This window comes from Berghia stephanieae, chromosome 2 (assembly GCF_034508935.2).
Source record: "Berghia stephanieae isolate SIO BIC M18660-M18661 chromosome 2, UCSD_Bste_1.3, whole genome shotgun sequence".
Taxonomy (NCBI): domain Eukaryota; kingdom Metazoa; phylum Mollusca; class Gastropoda; order Nudibranchia; family Aeolidiidae; genus Berghia; species Berghia stephanieae.
The window spans coordinates 19,489,520-19,506,691 of NC_088361.1; the positions used below are offsets into that span (position 1 = coordinate 19,489,520).

The 17,172-nt window shown below is 38.3% G+C and overlaps 1 protein-coding gene across 1 annotated transcript in view; it reads left to right on the forward strand.

Moving 5' to 3' along the window:
• Positions 1-11,673, forward strand: part of LOC144964444 (putative ATP-dependent RNA helicase DHX34) — a 52,805-nt gene extending 41,132 nt beyond the window's left edge. Inside the window, exons 26-28 of the mRNA XM_078898707.1 lie at positions 8,483-8,634; positions 10,460-10,761; positions 11,268-11,673. Coding sequence (XP_078754833.1) covers positions 8,483-8,634; positions 10,460-10,611 — 304 coding nt within the window. The 3' untranslated portion in view covers positions 10,612-10,761; positions 11,268-11,673. The remainder of the gene's footprint in view (positions 1-8,482; positions 8,635-10,459; positions 10,762-11,267) is intronic.
• Positions 11,674-17,172: the final 5,499 nt, after the last annotated feature.

Genomic DNA, 17,172 nt, shown 5'->3' on the forward strand with positions numbered 1-17,172 from the left:
CAAATGAAATCATTACTTTTTATTCTTCATGCTGGCTAGAAATTTTCATATGCCTTTAGATCAGAATGTGTAAAAGTCAAAACATTATCAAATTTATGTGTTTTTTTTCCTCTGGATACGCTTTTACGCTCGTCTGAGAAATATTTCATACGGGCGTCCGCCATTGTTCCGATAGTTTAGAGCCAGTGTTACTAAGTTACCATGCGTCATAAGGAAGGAAGTGACGTTATGACTGTTGAAGAGTATTGTGATCTTAGAGCCGTTTCTGCTATGACATTTATGTTTAACGATGGTAAAAAACTGATTTTATGAAAGGTTTGTCTTCAACTTTAACGTTGAATGTGCAGCTTGAATAGACACCGAGTGGAATGGAATATAACCAGACCAATCAAACAGTTGTCAGAGTGTAAATAATGGCAGTTTGTCATAAACTCACAAACTACACATTATTACTATCAATGGTATGAATTTAAGTAAAACGCTCACTAGTTCTGCAGTGCTGATTAATCATACCATCACATAAAACTATGTGTAATCTTTAACCTTACCTTACCTTACCGGAGTTCCGTCTTTAACATTTATCATATACTATATATATATAGGTGGGGAAGTGGCCGAGTGGTTAAGGCATTGCACTGTGATTCGGATGACCCGGGTTCGAGGCCCGCTTCAGGCACTTTCGTTTTTTTCCTTGAGCAAGATTATTAACCCCCAATTTGCTCACTTGGACAACATGGGTGATTCCTGTTGACATCAGACGTCTTGTTTGATGAGTTATCTATATTTCTTCGTGGAATGCCTAGGCGACGATATCTTATGATGTCGTGGCGAAAAAGGCATCATTTAAATTTTAAGAAAAAAAAAAAAAAAAAATATATATATATATATATTTGTAGTCACACAACTAGAAGTCGAGATACAAGAACAAAGAGCAGAGTAATATCACCCTCCTTCATTGTATTGTTTGTAAACAACCATCCATGATTGCATGAGGGTGTGTTACTAATCCTGCATTTTGATTGGTCAAAAATCTACTGGTTCAATGAGGGAGAAAGGAAACTTTGATTTTGAATTTTGCTTGGAGCAGTCATTTTATTAAATTACACATTATAAAAAATTGCAGTGATCTTTCTTCAATTCAATTCGATTCAAATATTTATTTATTGTCGGCATTTTAAAAATGTTTCATAGATAATGTAGTCAGGCTAATAGAAGCCTTTGACCGACATAGGTTTTAACATATAGTGCATAAAACTACATAGTAATACATTTTCCTTTAAAACATTCCCTCATCAAGATTCCAATCATGACACACAAAGAAAAGTAACATAATATTATAAATATATATATATATATATATATATATATATATATATATATATATATATATATATATATATATATATATATATATATATATATATATATATATATTATATATGTACGGTTAGATTAATTACAAATATTACATTTGCATGGCTGGCCATTCCATGAGAGGATGTGATTTTTGAAAACATTGAAATTTGAAATTTTCCTGATGTGCTCGGGAAGTTCATTCCAAAGCACAGCAGCAGAATATCTGAAAGATCTTTTGCCATAAGACGTTGTTCTGACCCTTGGAATATCAAGGAGGTTTGAATATCTAAAATTGTATCTGTTATTTTTCAAAATGACCATATCAGATAGACAAGGAGGAGCAATTTTGTATAAAATTTTAAACGTTTCCAAAGCAATTGTTCTCATTCGTCTTATTTGTAGGGAGGGGACTTTGGCCTTTGAAAGTAATTGGTCGTAGAATCTTTTGTCATCTTCATAAATAAAATGCAGTGCTCTTTCTTGTATCTTTTCAAGTTTATCACAATTGGTTTTAGAACAGAAATGCCAAGCTAGTGGACAGAAATTGAAATTTGACAATACAAAAGAGTGAAATATTGTTAACTTGTTCAATTTTGAAAGGTATTTTCCAAGCCTTTTTAAGATATTTAATTGCTGAGAAGCTTTACGGCAGATGGTTTTAATGTGTAAATCAAATTTTAGTTGGTAGTCTATGTCGATCCCTAGTAATTTTACAACTTCTTCACATGTAGTACTTGCAGTTCCAATATGGAACGTGGGTTTCTTTGTGTGTGTTTTTGTACCTACTGTAATTGCCTGGAATTTGTCCGGGTTTGCTTGCATGCAATTTATTTCGAACCACTTGATAAGAATTTTGCTTTCATTTTCAATAGTTTTTAAAAGCATATCGAAATTTGAATGAGCATATGACAGGGTATTATCGTCAGCATAATTATATAATTTTCCCTCTCTGATAAAGTAAAATATATCATTTATAAAAATGTTAAAAAGTAATGGTCCAAGAATTGATCCTTGTGGAACGCCTTTTTTAATGCCTGCCCACTCGCTCACAGCATCCTCTAATTTTATTTGTTGTTTTCTTCCGCTCAAGTAAATTTCAATTAGATAAAGAGCTTTTTGTTCTAGCCCATAGGCAGCTAGTTTAGGAATAAGAATGTTGTGAGGCAAGCAGTCAAAAGCCTTCGAAAGGTCCATGAGGATTGCAGCGACATATTTGTTATTGTCTAATGCCTCTTTCCAATCTTCAATTAAACGTAAAAGTGCTGTTTGGCAACCATGGCCTTTACGAAAAGCACACAAGTAGTCATTAAAAATGTCATCGAAATATATTGATAATTGCTGAAATATAATTTTTTCAAATACTTTGGAAACAACAGGTAGAATGCTAACAGGACGATAGTTTTTCACATTTAGAGGATCTTGTTTTTTATATAAAGGCGTGACTTGTGCTAATTTCAATTGATCAGGAAACACACCAAAAGAAATTGATTTGTTAATTAGATTCGTTGTTGGTTCAGCCAGCACGGGGGAGCCAGCTTTAAGAAGTCTGGCCGGAAAATTGTCAAAACCAGTTGCTTTCTTAATATCGATATTGTTGATAACTTTTTGGACAGTGTGTGAATCAGTTTCTTTGAATTCAAATTTAGGAAGGCCAGGTAAATTTTCTTTGATGGATTTGATGCTTGGGTGAGTATCATCATCATCATCATTGCCTTTTTCACCCTGGGTCAGGGTATAGGCCACAGACAAACAGTTTCCATCCTTCTCTATCCTGAGCCAACTTTTTTATCTCATTCCAGGTCTTACCACTTCTCTGTATATCAGCTTCTTTAATTCTTCTCCATGTTCCTCGTGGCCTTCCCCTTGATCTTCTGCCCTGAGGGTTCCAGTCCAATACTTTCTTTGTTATAGTTGAGTCATTCTTTCTAAGCGTGTGTCCAATCCATCTCCATCGTCTTCTTCCTATATCCTCTCCCACTGGTTTCTGTTGTGTTCTTTTCCATACTTCTTCATTTTTTATTCTATCCATCCATTTTATTCTGAGTAGCTTACGCATGCACCTGTTTACGAAAATCTGTACCCTCCTTATACATGCCTGTGATGCGTTCCAAGTTTCACATCCATACAGTAGGACAGACTTCACGTTTGAGTTGAAAAGTCTTAGCTTTAGTTGAAGGGAGATATCTTTAGTTCTCCAAACTCTGTTCAAAGATGTGAATGCAGCCTGTGCCTTTCCTATTCGTGCTTTCACCTCTGCTTCCGTGCCTCCATCCTTGTCAATTATACTTCCGAGATAGCAGAAAGTGTCTATATCTTCGAGTTCCTGATCTTTAACTTTGATCTGCTCCCTTTGATGCGTACCTATCCTCAAGACCTTTGACTTTGCAGGGTGAATTCTTAGACCAATTGATTCCGACAGGCTGTTTATAATTGTGGTTTTTTCTTGCATCTGGTCCTGGGTGTGGGACAAAAGAGCCAGATCATCTGCAAAATCCAGATCATCCAACTGTGTCCAGGGGGTCCACTGTATCCCATTTCTTCTCCCTTTGGAGGTTTCCTTCATTAGCCAATCAATGGCAAGGATGAACAGGAATGGAGAGAGCAAGCATCCCTGCTTGACACCAGTCTTAATTTCAAAGCTGTCAGTAAGCTGATCTTCATGTACAACCCTGCAACTTGATCCTTCATACATTTCCTTAATGAGGTTTACTATCTTTTCAGGGAGTCCATAATGTGCCAGAATTTTCCACAATGTTGCTCTGTCAATACTGTCGAAAGCCTTCTCGTAATCCAGAAAGTTGACAATAAGAGGAGAGTTCCATTCTATAGACTGTTCCACTATGACTCGCAGAGAGGCAATCTGGTCGGTGGTTGAACGGTTTTTTCGAAAACCTGCCTGTTCGTCCCGCAGTTTAGCATCTGTTGCATTCTTAATTCTCTCTAAAATAATACGGTTGAAAACCTTTCCTGGGATAGAAAGAAGAGTGATGCCTCGATAATTATTACAATTACTGAGGTCCCCTTTCTTTGGAAGCTTGATAAGATGTCCTTCCTTCCAATCCTTTGGGAATATCCCGTCATTCCAGATTCTCTCAAATAGTGGGTGCAGGGCCTCAGCATTTCTTTCCGCATCAACTTTTAGAGCCTCCGGTGGAATCTGGTCTGGTCCAGCAGCTTTCCCCCTTTTCATCTTGTTAATGGCACCCACAATCTCTGCTATCGATGGTGGATCACAGCTAATTGGTAGCTCATTCCTTGCAGGCAAAATTTCTGGCTGGTTGTCTGGTGGTGGTCTGTTCAGAAGGCAGTTGAAATGTTCCCTCCATCGTTCAGATTGAGCCTCTTTTCCAAAAATAGTTTTCCCATCTTTGTCTTTGACTGGTACCTCTGGTTTCCCATATTTTCCAGCAAGTGTCTTGGTAGTTTGATAAAGGATCCTCATGTGTCCTCCAGTCGCTGCTGCTTCTGCTTTCTCTGCAAGTCTGTTCATGAATGCTTCCTTGTCTTTCTTCACAGATCTTTTGGCTTCCTTAGCTATGGCTCGATACTGCTCTTGTGCATCCAGTCTTGAAGCCCTTGTTCGGCTTGCATTCACTTGTTCCTTCCTTGTTCTCCTCTTTTCAATAAGGTCCAAGGTGGTTGGACTTATCCATTCTTTATGTTCTGATTTCTTTACCCCCAATACCTCGTGGCAAGTTGTTATGTAGACTTCCTTGATCTTTGCCCAATGTGACTCTACATCTATGTCCTCCTCGAGCTCAGTAAGAGGTTGGAATCTATTACTCAATTGTAGTTTGAATTCCTCATTCTTTTCCCCATCAAGTGCATTCACCTCGAATTTTCTTCTTGTATGTGATCTGGCCCCGTGTTTTCTGAGTCGGAGCTTAAGCTTTGCCAATAGCAGGTGGTGGTCTGATCCAACATCTGCCCCTCTCCGTACTGTCACATCTTCCAATGAACGTCTGAATCTACGAGAGATACAAAAATGATCAATCTGATTCTCTGTCATACCATCTGGTGAGACCCAAGTTGCTTTGTGGATCCTCTTATGGGGGAACACTGATCCTCCAATCACCAAACTGTTGAATGCACAGAAATTTGCAAATCTCTCACCATTATCATTCATTTCTCCCATGCCATGACGTCCCATGATACCTTCATAGCCTACGTTATCCTGTCCCACTTTTGCATTAGCATCTCCCATCAATATGTTGATGTCTTTCCTTGGCAACTTGTCAATGACTTGTTGTAGCAGACCATAAAATGTATCTTTGTCCTCATCTGTTGCATCATTTGTTGGGGCATAGATCTGTACAATGTTCATGCTGATCTTCTTACTCCGTGTTGTAAAGGACGCCATGATGATCCTTTCTCCGCATTGTTCCCATCCTCTCAGTGACTTCTGGGCAAACTTGCTTAGAATTATTCCTACTCCCTGTGTATGAATCCCGTCCCCTCTCCCTGAATATAAAATCTTCTCCCCAGACTTGAGGTGTTTCTGTCCGGATTGTATCCAGTGGGTTTCGCTTACTCCAAGTATATGCAGCCTGTATCTTCTCATCTCAGTCACAACTTGAGAGCTTTTTCCTGCTTCATACATGGTGCGAACGTTCCACGACGCAATTCGAAGCTGCTTGTTTGGCGAAGACGTCATCGGGTCAGCAGAGTCCTTTCGGCTTTGTCTGTTGTCCTTCATAAATTCTGATATTCCAGAAACTCTTCGGTCGCCCAAGCTAAAAAAGGATTTGGTTTGTCTGTCTGTGTTTCTGTAACGGTTAGAGTTTAACGGAAAGGGGTGTTAACCCTTTGCCAACCCCCAACCTGGAGGACCAGGTGACTCAAAGATGGAGGAATCACACACCATTAGTCGCCTTTTACGACACGCTGGCTTGGCGTTGGGCTATTCTTGACCCTCTCAGTTGAGGGACCCCGGACACCACACGGGGTTTGGGTGAGTATCTTGATCAAAAACAACGTCTTTACCAATGTCATTTGCAACATTTACAAAGAAAGAGTTAAAATTGTTACAGATATCACCAACATTATTCAATATCTTATCACCATCTTGAAGTACAATCTTTTGTTGATCTTTGTTGTGCTTCTTCGATAAGAATGGTTTGACCGTTGGCCGGAAATCTTTTGACTTCTGTCCTCCGTGCACCTTTCTAAGGAGTAACGTTTAATTGAACTTCTTTTTAATTTTACCACATAATTTCGTTGTTCTTTATAGCTTTCCCATGATTTTTTTGTTTTTTCTTTCAAGTATTTGTTATGAAGCATTCTTTTTCTATATATAGTATTTCTTAATTCACTGTTCATGTATGGTACTGGCTTCCTTAGTGGGTATCTAGTTTTGAAAGGGGCATGTTTATTTGAGATTAAAATTACTTTATCGATAAATTCTCCATATTCAGTATTTACGTCGTTTTCTGAATTACTGGTTTTGGTTAGAACAGAATGCAAATCTTCCTGATAACTTTTCTCGCAAAAGGTCCTAAAGCTTCTATAACCTATTTTGTTTTTCTTAATTTGTGGAACATTATGTTTAATATAAGCTGAAATCATATTGTTACAGTCACTGACGCCTGTTGAAAAATTTAGAGGTTTAGAAAATAAATCGGGTTTGTTGGTGAGCATAACATCAATTAAAGACGGTTTGTTGTTCTTTTTAAAACATGTTGGTTTACATATAATATTTACAAATTAAAAACGTCACATATATCACATAGAGTTTTTGATTTGTTTTCACAGTTCATATCGTAATTTAGGTCGCCAACTATCAACAGATTATCACTATGTTTGACGCCTTTGTCTATCATGGGACTGACTTGTTTGTAAAATATCTCATCGTTTGTTGATTGTGGTCTGTAGATGGAATATATAATCCATTTAGCATCGCCTAGATTTATTTCATGGACGATGCCCTCTATGTTGTGTGATTCTATGTCCGCTCTTCTTCTGGTTGCAATGTCAGATCTTATCCATGTTGCTATTCCTCCACCCTTGCTGTTTCTGTCATGACGTTCAAATCTGAAGTCCTCAACTGCAAACAACGAGTCTAGAAAGTTTGAATCAATTTTAGTTTCAGAAATGATAAGCATGTCCACCAGATTGTCCAAAAGTAATGGTTGAATTTCGTCGAATTTGTTTTGTAGACTATTTATATTCAGATGGCATATATTCGAAAATTGTGAGGATGAGATTTTCTTTCTCTCCTTAATTCTTTAGCTATGCAATGTGATTGTTTTTTCCAAGATCAGCTATCTCCTCAGGCTTATTTTGGCATGATTGAGTGTTGATATTAGCAACACGTTGATTGTTTTTGTTGTAAGATGTGTCATTTATTGTTTCTGATTTGTTTTCCGTTTGTACTTGAGTCGAAATGGGGACGTTAATTAATGCGTGAAGAGGTCGAAGAAAGGGACGGTTTCGAGACATCCGTTCACTGATCTCAGTTGTTGTGTGTTGTTTATCTTGCTGTTGTTTACTGTCTCTGTGGTCGTTCTGGAAATGATTGGAATTTGATATTGGTGAGTTGTCGTAAGGTGCGTTTTTACTCAATGAATTGTCTAGTAGTATAGGTGTCAGTGTTGGTGGGGGTCTTGGTGGGTGGTGATAGGGGGCAGGCCGATGACCAGTTCTCACGATAATTGGTCTCTGTTTTCGTCTTCCACCTCGCAACTTCTTATAAAAATATTTTTGAATAAAACAGTCACTGTTTGAAAAGGGTTCACGACAAATAGTTCTGTGATATAAAAATTGATTCGTGAATAAAATTTCCAAAATTGATGATAATAATAATAGGGCCTGGTGAGCACTTGTCAAGATAAAATCCATTTTAAATATGAAGACGTAAAGTAGAAAATCACGTAAAATCACAAAAAACTAGACAAAGTCTAACAAAAGTGGTATATTTTAAAAGTCCGTTAGATGACAATTCTTGTGATATAAAAATGTAGATTAAAACTGTATAGAATCCAAGAAAATCCACAAAAACACGACATATAAACAACAGCGTATAACACACGTCTTGCCTGTTAGGCTGCTACACATTCAATGATGTTTCTCTGATGTTAAAGTTTGTCTCTGTATTGAATGTTTTTTGTTTGATTTGATTTGATTAAAGTCTTTTAGACGATGACTCGGCAAATGTGTGGGGAGATTATACCAGCACGATGCAGAGACACTGGATTTGCCCGGCCTGCCAGGAGTCGATGGTGGTTTCTGTTTTGGAACGGCTCCAGCACGAGGCCATCTGTGGAACCGATGGGACTGAAGGTATGAAGGAGAAAAAAAAGTTGTGCTTTAGAGCCATTAGGCTCATGGAGCCAGAGTCTCTCATTTTCTATAATGTAAAATGGATGTTACCGACTTACTCAGTGCTGATGGTTTTCCTCGAATCCGCGGAAATCCGCAATTTTGGAGTCCAGAGGAGGAATTTCCTCCTTTTAAAAATTACATTTTCTCAAAACAATGTTCTGGCAATGAGAGAGTTGATGTGTGGTGGAACACATAGGTGCAGTTTCCCACTGTCCAGAAGTTAGCTAGAGAATCAATGATAGTCTATCATCTCAATTGCTCTAAAAGTGGGGTTTAGTGCAGTAAAAATGGGGCTTAAAGGCAATCGTTCAACATTTTCCTACTTTTTCACTTTTTGTCACCATCAGCACTGATACTTACGACTTACTTATCCGACCTCCTGAGCTCTAGCCCTTCGGCCTTGTGCCATGATGTAGAAGTTAGACTTGAGCTTTTATATAGCGCAATATCCACTAAACGTGCTCAAAGCGATTTACTAGGGGTCCCTGGCCAACAGCAACACGTAACATTTAGAACGGGACATGACGCCTGTTAGGCAATATTACAAATTTTTGTTTGGACAAAGACAACGCTGTTAATGGCCAGGTACTCGTTTTACACCTGAGTACGGTGAGAGAATGTGAATAAAGAGCCTTCTCCAAGGACTCAACTATCCGCCGAACACGAGGCTCGAACCCACGACCTTCCGATCCGAAAGCGAGTGTCATACCACTAGACCACATAGCCGCACTAAACGCATTAGACGTCTTTTGTAGTTGTTCCAGGTGACTATAAAGTGTGTGACTGATGCTTGGATTTGGTGGGAGGAATTAAATGTGCATGCATCTCAGGTCTTCAAGAGGTTGACATTCAAGCACATGGATGTTAAAACTACTCCTTCAGAATCATTAGGCTCCTGAAGCCAGAGTTTATCCCAGTTTCTATAGCGTGAAACGGACAATTGCAATTGCTTTAGGATGCTAGTCTATCTCAAAATTTTAAATGAGCTTTATATAGCGCAATATCCACTAAATGTGCTCAAAGCGCTTTACAAGGGGTCCCTGGTCAACAGCAACATTTAACAAATAGGACGGGACATGACGCCTGTTAGGCGATATTACAATTTTTCGGACAAAGACAACGCTGTTAACGGCCAGGTACTCATTTCACACACTTGAGTACGGTGAGAGAATGTGAGTAAAGAGCCTTTTCCAAGGACTCAACTATGCGCCGAGCACGAGGCTCGAACCCAGGACCTTCCGATCCGAAAGCGAGTGTCATACCACGAGACCACATAGCCGCACCATCAGCCGCACCATCTCAAAGTACTTTCCGCCAAATCTAACAGACTCAGCTACCCATTCACTGCTGGGTGGACAGGAGGATCAGAAAAAAACTCAACTGCTGCACCAGGGATCGATTGATCTTGGTCCCTTTGCATGTGAAGCGAGTGCTCTAACAACTGAGCTATCAGGACCCCTGAAATGGATGTTGCAATTGCTTAATATCCTTTGGATAGGACGCTAGTCTATCTAAAAGACCCAGCTACCCAATCACTGCTGGAACTGATGAGATTGAAGGTTTGAATGGTAATCATTAAAGAAAACAAAAAAACTAGTCCTTCAGAGCCATTTGGCCCATGATGCTGGAGTTTGTCCCAGTTCTTATAGCGCGAAACGGACAATAGCAAGTGCTGTCTATCCTTTGGATAGGACGCTAGTGATAGAACTGATAGAACTACAAGTTGTTGCAATTTCTTTGATTTTATTTAATATTACTCATTTTTTCTTTTTTTTTTTTTTAGGATTAAATCGCTTTGAAGCTGAGGAAGAGGAAAGAGAAAAGCAGGCTAGCATGAATCCTTTGAGGAAACCTTATCACTGTGACGTTTGTCAGGACACCCTATCTCTCACCAACACAGAAATATTGAAACACAAGAAATCACACTCTAGGTAGTGATGTGTGTCAGGAGACAAACTCTATCTCTCACCGACATAGAAATATTGAAACACAAGAAATCACACACTAGGTAGTGATGTGTGTCAGGAGACAAACGCTATCTCTCACCGACACAGAAATATTGAAACACAAGAAATCACACACTAGGTAGTGATGTGTGTCAGGAGACAAATTCTATCTCTCACCAGCACAGACATATTGGGACACAAGAAATCACACACGAGGTAGTGATGTGTTGATGAAACTCTATCTCTCATCGACACAGACATATTGAAACACAAGAAATCACACACTAGGTAGTGATGTGTTGATGAAATTCTATCTCTCACCGACACAGACATATTGAACACAAGAAATCACACACTAGGTAGTGATGTGTTGATGAAACTCTATCTCTCACCGACACAGACATATTGAAACACAAGAAATCACACACTAGGTAGTGATGTGTTGATGAAACTCTATCTCTCACCGACACAGAAATATTGAAACACAAGAAATCACACACTAGGTAGTGATGTGTTGATGAAACTCTATCTCTCACCGACACAGACATTGAAACACAAGAAATCACACACTAGGTAGTGATGTGTTGATGAAACTCTATCTCTCACCGACACAGAAATATTGAAACACAAGAAATCACACACTAGGTAGTGATGTGTTGATGAAACTCTATCTCTCACCGACACAGACATTGAAACACAAGAAATCACACACTAGGTAGCCGTGTTTATTTAAAAAGTAAATTTTGAAAATTAAAAACTTGAGCTTTTATATTGCGCAATATCCACAAAGCGTGCTCAAAGATCTTTATAACAACATTACAAGAGCAACATTTAAAATGTAGATGAGACACAACGCCCTTGAGTGTACATTACAATTTTTTGGGACAGAGACCGCTGTTAATTTCCAGGTATTCATTTTACACCTGAGTACAGTGAGAGAATGTGAGTAAAGAGATAGTTTTGTATCCAACTGTTATGGGATACATTTGTGTTGCCATGCTTTATGTGGTTATATTGTTGTAAATAAACATTGTTATATTTAGCTCCATCATTTCGTTTTATTTGTGATTGTGTTTCAATACATTGTATGATAAGATGAATGGGGTATGGAATGCGTGGGCGTGCACAAGAGAGAGAGAGAGAGAGAGAGAGAGAGAAAGATATAATATATATATATATATATATATATATATATATATATATATATATATATATATATTATATATATATATATATATATATATATATAATATATTTATATATATATATATATATAAGAGAGAGAGAGAGAGAGAGAGAGAGAGAGAGAGAGAGAGAGAGAGATGGAAGGAGAGTGAGATAGAGAGAGGAGGGAGAGAGAGTGAGAGAGATAAAGAAAGAGAGGGAGAGAGAAAGATAGAGAGAGAAAGAGAGAGATGGTTCGGATGGCTCTTGTGTTCTATGCAAATGATTGCCAATTGGATTCAGTAGTCTGATGTCAAGCCGCCCGGCAACGGCGGCCATCTTGGTTCTAAACAAAGAAAATCATTACTTTTTATTCTTCAAGCTGGCTAGAACTTTTCATATGTCTTGTGATCAGAATGTGTAAAAGAAAAAACATTATCAAATTTATGTTTTTTTCCCCTCTGGATACGCTTTTATACTCGCCGGAGAAATATTTCATACGGGCGTCCGCCATTGTTCCGATAGTTTAGAGCTACTAAGTTACCATGCGTCATTAGGAAAGAAGTGACGTTACGACTATTGAATCCTATTGGGCGTTGAGACATTTGGTTTTATTCTTGACTTTTTCTTTATCATATTATTATTATTACCTTTTATCCTTTTCCTGGGGGTCCAGATAGTTCAGTTGGTAGAGCACTCGCTTCACACACAAAGGAACCAAGATCGATCCCGAATGCAGTCGAGATTTTTTTTTTCTGACCTCAGCAGTGATTTGGGTAGCTGAGTCATTTAGATTTGGCGGAAAGTATTTTGCAAAGGACAGCAAGCAATTGCTATTGTCCGTTTCACGCTATAGAAACCGGGATAACTCTGGCTCCAAGAGCCCAATGACTCTGAAGGACTACATTTGTGACCCTCCGTCTCAAAACGGTATTATGTCGGGGTGATTCAGACCCCAAAAAGTGAATTTAGAGATAGATTTATGAGAAATTGGACCTTAGAAGTTTTTGCAATGCAAGAAATAGTCTTATAACTCCACCAGAACGTACAGAAATTAAACCAAGTTGGATATTTGTGCTATGAATTCAATTTCCCTTACCGAGTGGATCCCGACATAATACCGCTTCGATACGGTGGGTCACATTTTATCCTTTTCCTGGGATGAGACGACTTGGTGATGGCCAGGCGTGGCTCACTGTGTTGGGTCTTTTGTCTTTCCATTTACACTATGCGTTTAGGTAAAATACATCCGCCCTCCTCATACTCATATGCGGCTATGTGGTCCAGTGGTATGACACTCGCTTTCGGATCGGAAGGTCCTGGGTTCGAACCTCGCGCTCGGCGCATATCTTGAGTCATCGGAAAAGGATCTTTACTCACATTCTCTCAACGTACTGAGGTGTGTGAAATGAGTACCTGGCCGTTAACAGCGTTGTCTTTGTCCGAAAAATTGTAATATCGCCTAACAGGCGTCATGTCCCGTCCTAAATGTTGCTGTTGGTCAGGGACCCCTTGTAAAGCGCTTTGAGCACATTTAGTGGATATTGCTCTATATAAAGCTCAATATAACGTACTGACACACAAAACTAGCCTTTAATGTTTACAGTCCAATTGATATGATTCAGTGAGAACTGGTAATCAAAATGGCTGCCTACAAACAATAACAAAGAGCTGAGTGGCGTCATTTCGTTCATCTATAGATAGTATGCGCTTGGCTAAGAAGCTCATAACATTGCCATCCGGAAGTATAACGGACCAACACACAAAACTGTGTGTATCCATGAACGTTTATAGTGGGCTAATACAGTTCAGTGAGCATTACTCATAGACGCGGATGGCAAAAAACAATAACAAAGACCTGAATGACGTCATCTTCGAACTATCAATTAGGTGAATGTGTTTGTCACAGATTCTGTCATAGCTGTGTCCAACACAGTGAACACTGAGGACAACACACGTATAGATAGAATGCGCTTGGCCAAGGAGTTCACAACATTGCCATCCGGAAGTATAACGGACCAACACACAAACTCTGTGTAACCATGAACTTTTATAGTCTGGTTAATACAGTTTAGTGAGAACAACTCACAAACGCGGATGGCAAAAACAATAACAAAGGCCTGGGTGACGTCATCTGCATACTATCTATAGATAGAATGAAGTTATCGTCACTCAGGTCTTTGTTATTATTTTTTTGCCACCCGCGATTATAGATAGTATGCTCTTGGCTAAGAAGCTCACAACATTGCCATCCGGAAGTATAATGGACCAACACACACAACTATGTGTAACCATGAACTTTTATAGTCTGGTAAGTACAGCATAAACACGGATGAAAAAAAAGCAATTACAAAGACCTGAGTGACGTCAACTTCGTTCTATCTATAAATAAAAACAAATGTTTACATGTGCCATGCTGTCCTCATAATAAAGAGTGTTCACTGTGTAGGATACAACGAGGGGACATAATTTGTGACATGCGCATTTCCCCCAACAGGCGACAGTTGAAATACTCACTCACTCACTCACTCACTCACTCTATCCCATGACCGGTTGGTCGTCGGGGGGACTCTCGGGATGCAGACTTCACGATTCGACGCCACTCATCACGGTCTTGGGCCTTCCTCATTAGATTATATAATAATATGGAGTATGATGAAGATGGTGAATGGTGTTACAGGGGACTGGTGGAAGTGAAGGATTGTAACGAAAATATTAGGAAGGTTGCTGTGATGATGATGATGATGATGATGTTGTTGATGCCGGTTTTTTTTTTTTTTGTTTTATTTTTTTTTTGTTTTTTTTTTTACGATAACTACTATATTACTCGTGTGCATCTTGTGTGAGTGTGTCTATGTCAATATTGTATTGTTATAAATGTGTAACCAAATGACAAATTGCCACTTTTTTGGGGACAATAAAGATATATTATTATTGTTCCACGTCAATCCTGTCCAATCTTTAATGTTATCCTGCCACACTTTCCTCTGTCTTCCTCTTTTTCGGCAGCCTTCTACTTACAGTGCCCTTCCCTGTTGAAATATAGCAATGACTATGAAAATTTTTGTTTTCTATTTTTGTAAGAAATACTATTCTTAAATCAAAGCCCTATCTCCACTGAGTAAAAATCTTTTTAAATTTTGAAAATCCATTAATATATAACAAAGTTATGCAGTTTCAGAGATGTCATTTATTTGGATGACTCACAAAGAGAAAAAATACGGAAAATGTGGGACACTTTTTCTGCGTTTTATTCTGGTTTGTGGCTGTATCTCGCTTAATACTTGGAATTAGATATTAAAACTTGGCAATTTTATGGCAAAATTATCAGAAAATATGATGAAACATCAGAAGAGTTCTAACTTGTATAGTTTTAGAGCTGTATGGCTAGGGTCAACTATAATTTTGTCTTAAAATATACATAATATTGATCATTTTGGAACTTTTCCAAAGTGTAATTTTGTGTCAACAACCCATACAAATGACACGAAAAAAGCCTGCTAAATTATTATCAATCAGTCCCGTGAGACCATGGCTTATGTTATTTCTAGTATTTATTTGAGAGAGAGAGAGAGAGAGAGAGAGAGAGAGAGAGAGGAGAGAGAGAGAGAGAGAGAGAGAGAGAGAGAGAGAGAGAGAGAGAGTTAATCTACTATCCCTATGACATAACAATGAAACAATACCTTAATTTAAAAAAAAGCGCGCGAGGATCTGTGTCGTCAGTCTTCGCGAACAAGATTCCAGATGGCCACGTGTGTGGCCAAATATATAATTTTGTTTCTTTTATTAAATTTTATTCATCTATTTCTGTCTCAGTGACATTTATCCTAGTCTATTCAATTTTTTGTTTGTTAAAATTTAGTTCATTTTAAGTGGCCCAGTCTTAATAGTGAAAGCCATGTGATTTTCTATTTAGCCACTTTTGAAGTCGAATTTGGTCGAGTTAAAGTCTAGCCATCTGGCAGCCTTGCCTCGCTCACGTCATTTTCGTGTCTAGCGATGGTGGAGCAAAATGGCAGTCTCCATATTTTCACTCATTGAAATGCATGGGTTGATGTTTTGTGAGAATACGGGAAAAGTACTTATCATAGTCCAATGAAATTTGAAATATAAATAGAAGAAATGTGCATATATAACGTTATGAGCGACAAAATATCTCCTCTTTGTATTTTTAGAAATATTGTACCCCAAAGAGTAAAAATCTATTTTTAACGGTCTTCTGGTAATTGTATGAGTTTTATTTCTTGACATAATCTAAAATGATCTCTTTTCTAACTGTGTGCTAACTTTCAGTCATATTCATCGATAAACAGCGTCGTAATTAATTCTTTAAAATAGCATGTACGGAATGGCTTCGTCCCATATTTTGTCGCGAATTTGGGCACTTCGTGAGCGAAAAAGAGGCCCAAAGATTTGTGCGGGATAGTCATTGCACACCAATCTCAATCAGCTCATTCATGGAGCTGCAGAAACAAAACGCCTTTTCTATTTGTAGATGCCGCACGCTTCACAATTTGTTACTCCTATAGCATAGCATTATATTCTTGAGCCTTTATATTACGCAATTTCCACTAAACGTGCTCAAAGCGTTTTACAGGGTGTCCATAGCCAACACTTAATATGTAGGACGGGACAAGAGGCCTGTTAGGCGATATTACAATTTTTTTTTCGAAACAGAGACAATGCTGTTAACAGCCAGGTATTCATTTTACACCTGAGTACAGTGAGAGAATATGAGTAAAGAGCCTTTTTCAAGGACTCAACTATGCGCCGCTCAGAATGGGACAGCGGGTGGTTGGATGGGAGCATCACCCTTGAATCATATACCTATGATGTTCGCATGGGTGTACGATCCGATAGTGATGTCGTTTCTTCTTCTCTTTACTAGCCTATCCTGCTTCTTTGGTTTGTGATTGTATTTTTGACAGGGGATATTTTTTTTTCTGTAAATCTTCTGCCTGTTTGTTCTTGGTTATTTATAATTTAGCTTATATCTTTAGGTTATGATTTTGATTTACATTTGTACTATTTTTGTTAGATTGCTTGTTTTTTTTTGTTTCAGCGGTCTCTCATAATATAACCTCAATTGTGTTGGAAGAGACCTAAAGCAACACACAAACAAACAAAATCAGAATGGGACTCAATATTATGAGTACTTTTACTGAACACATAGCATTATTGTCACACCTCACAGAGTAACAACATCGAAATCACATTATATATATTATGCAGTTGGCTAAGAAGCTCACAACATTGCCATCCGGAAGTATAACGGACCAACACACAAAACGATGTGTAACCTTGAACGTTTATAGTCTGGTTAATACAGTTTAGTGAGAATTACTCACAAACGCGGATGTCAAAAACAATAACAAAGACATGAGTG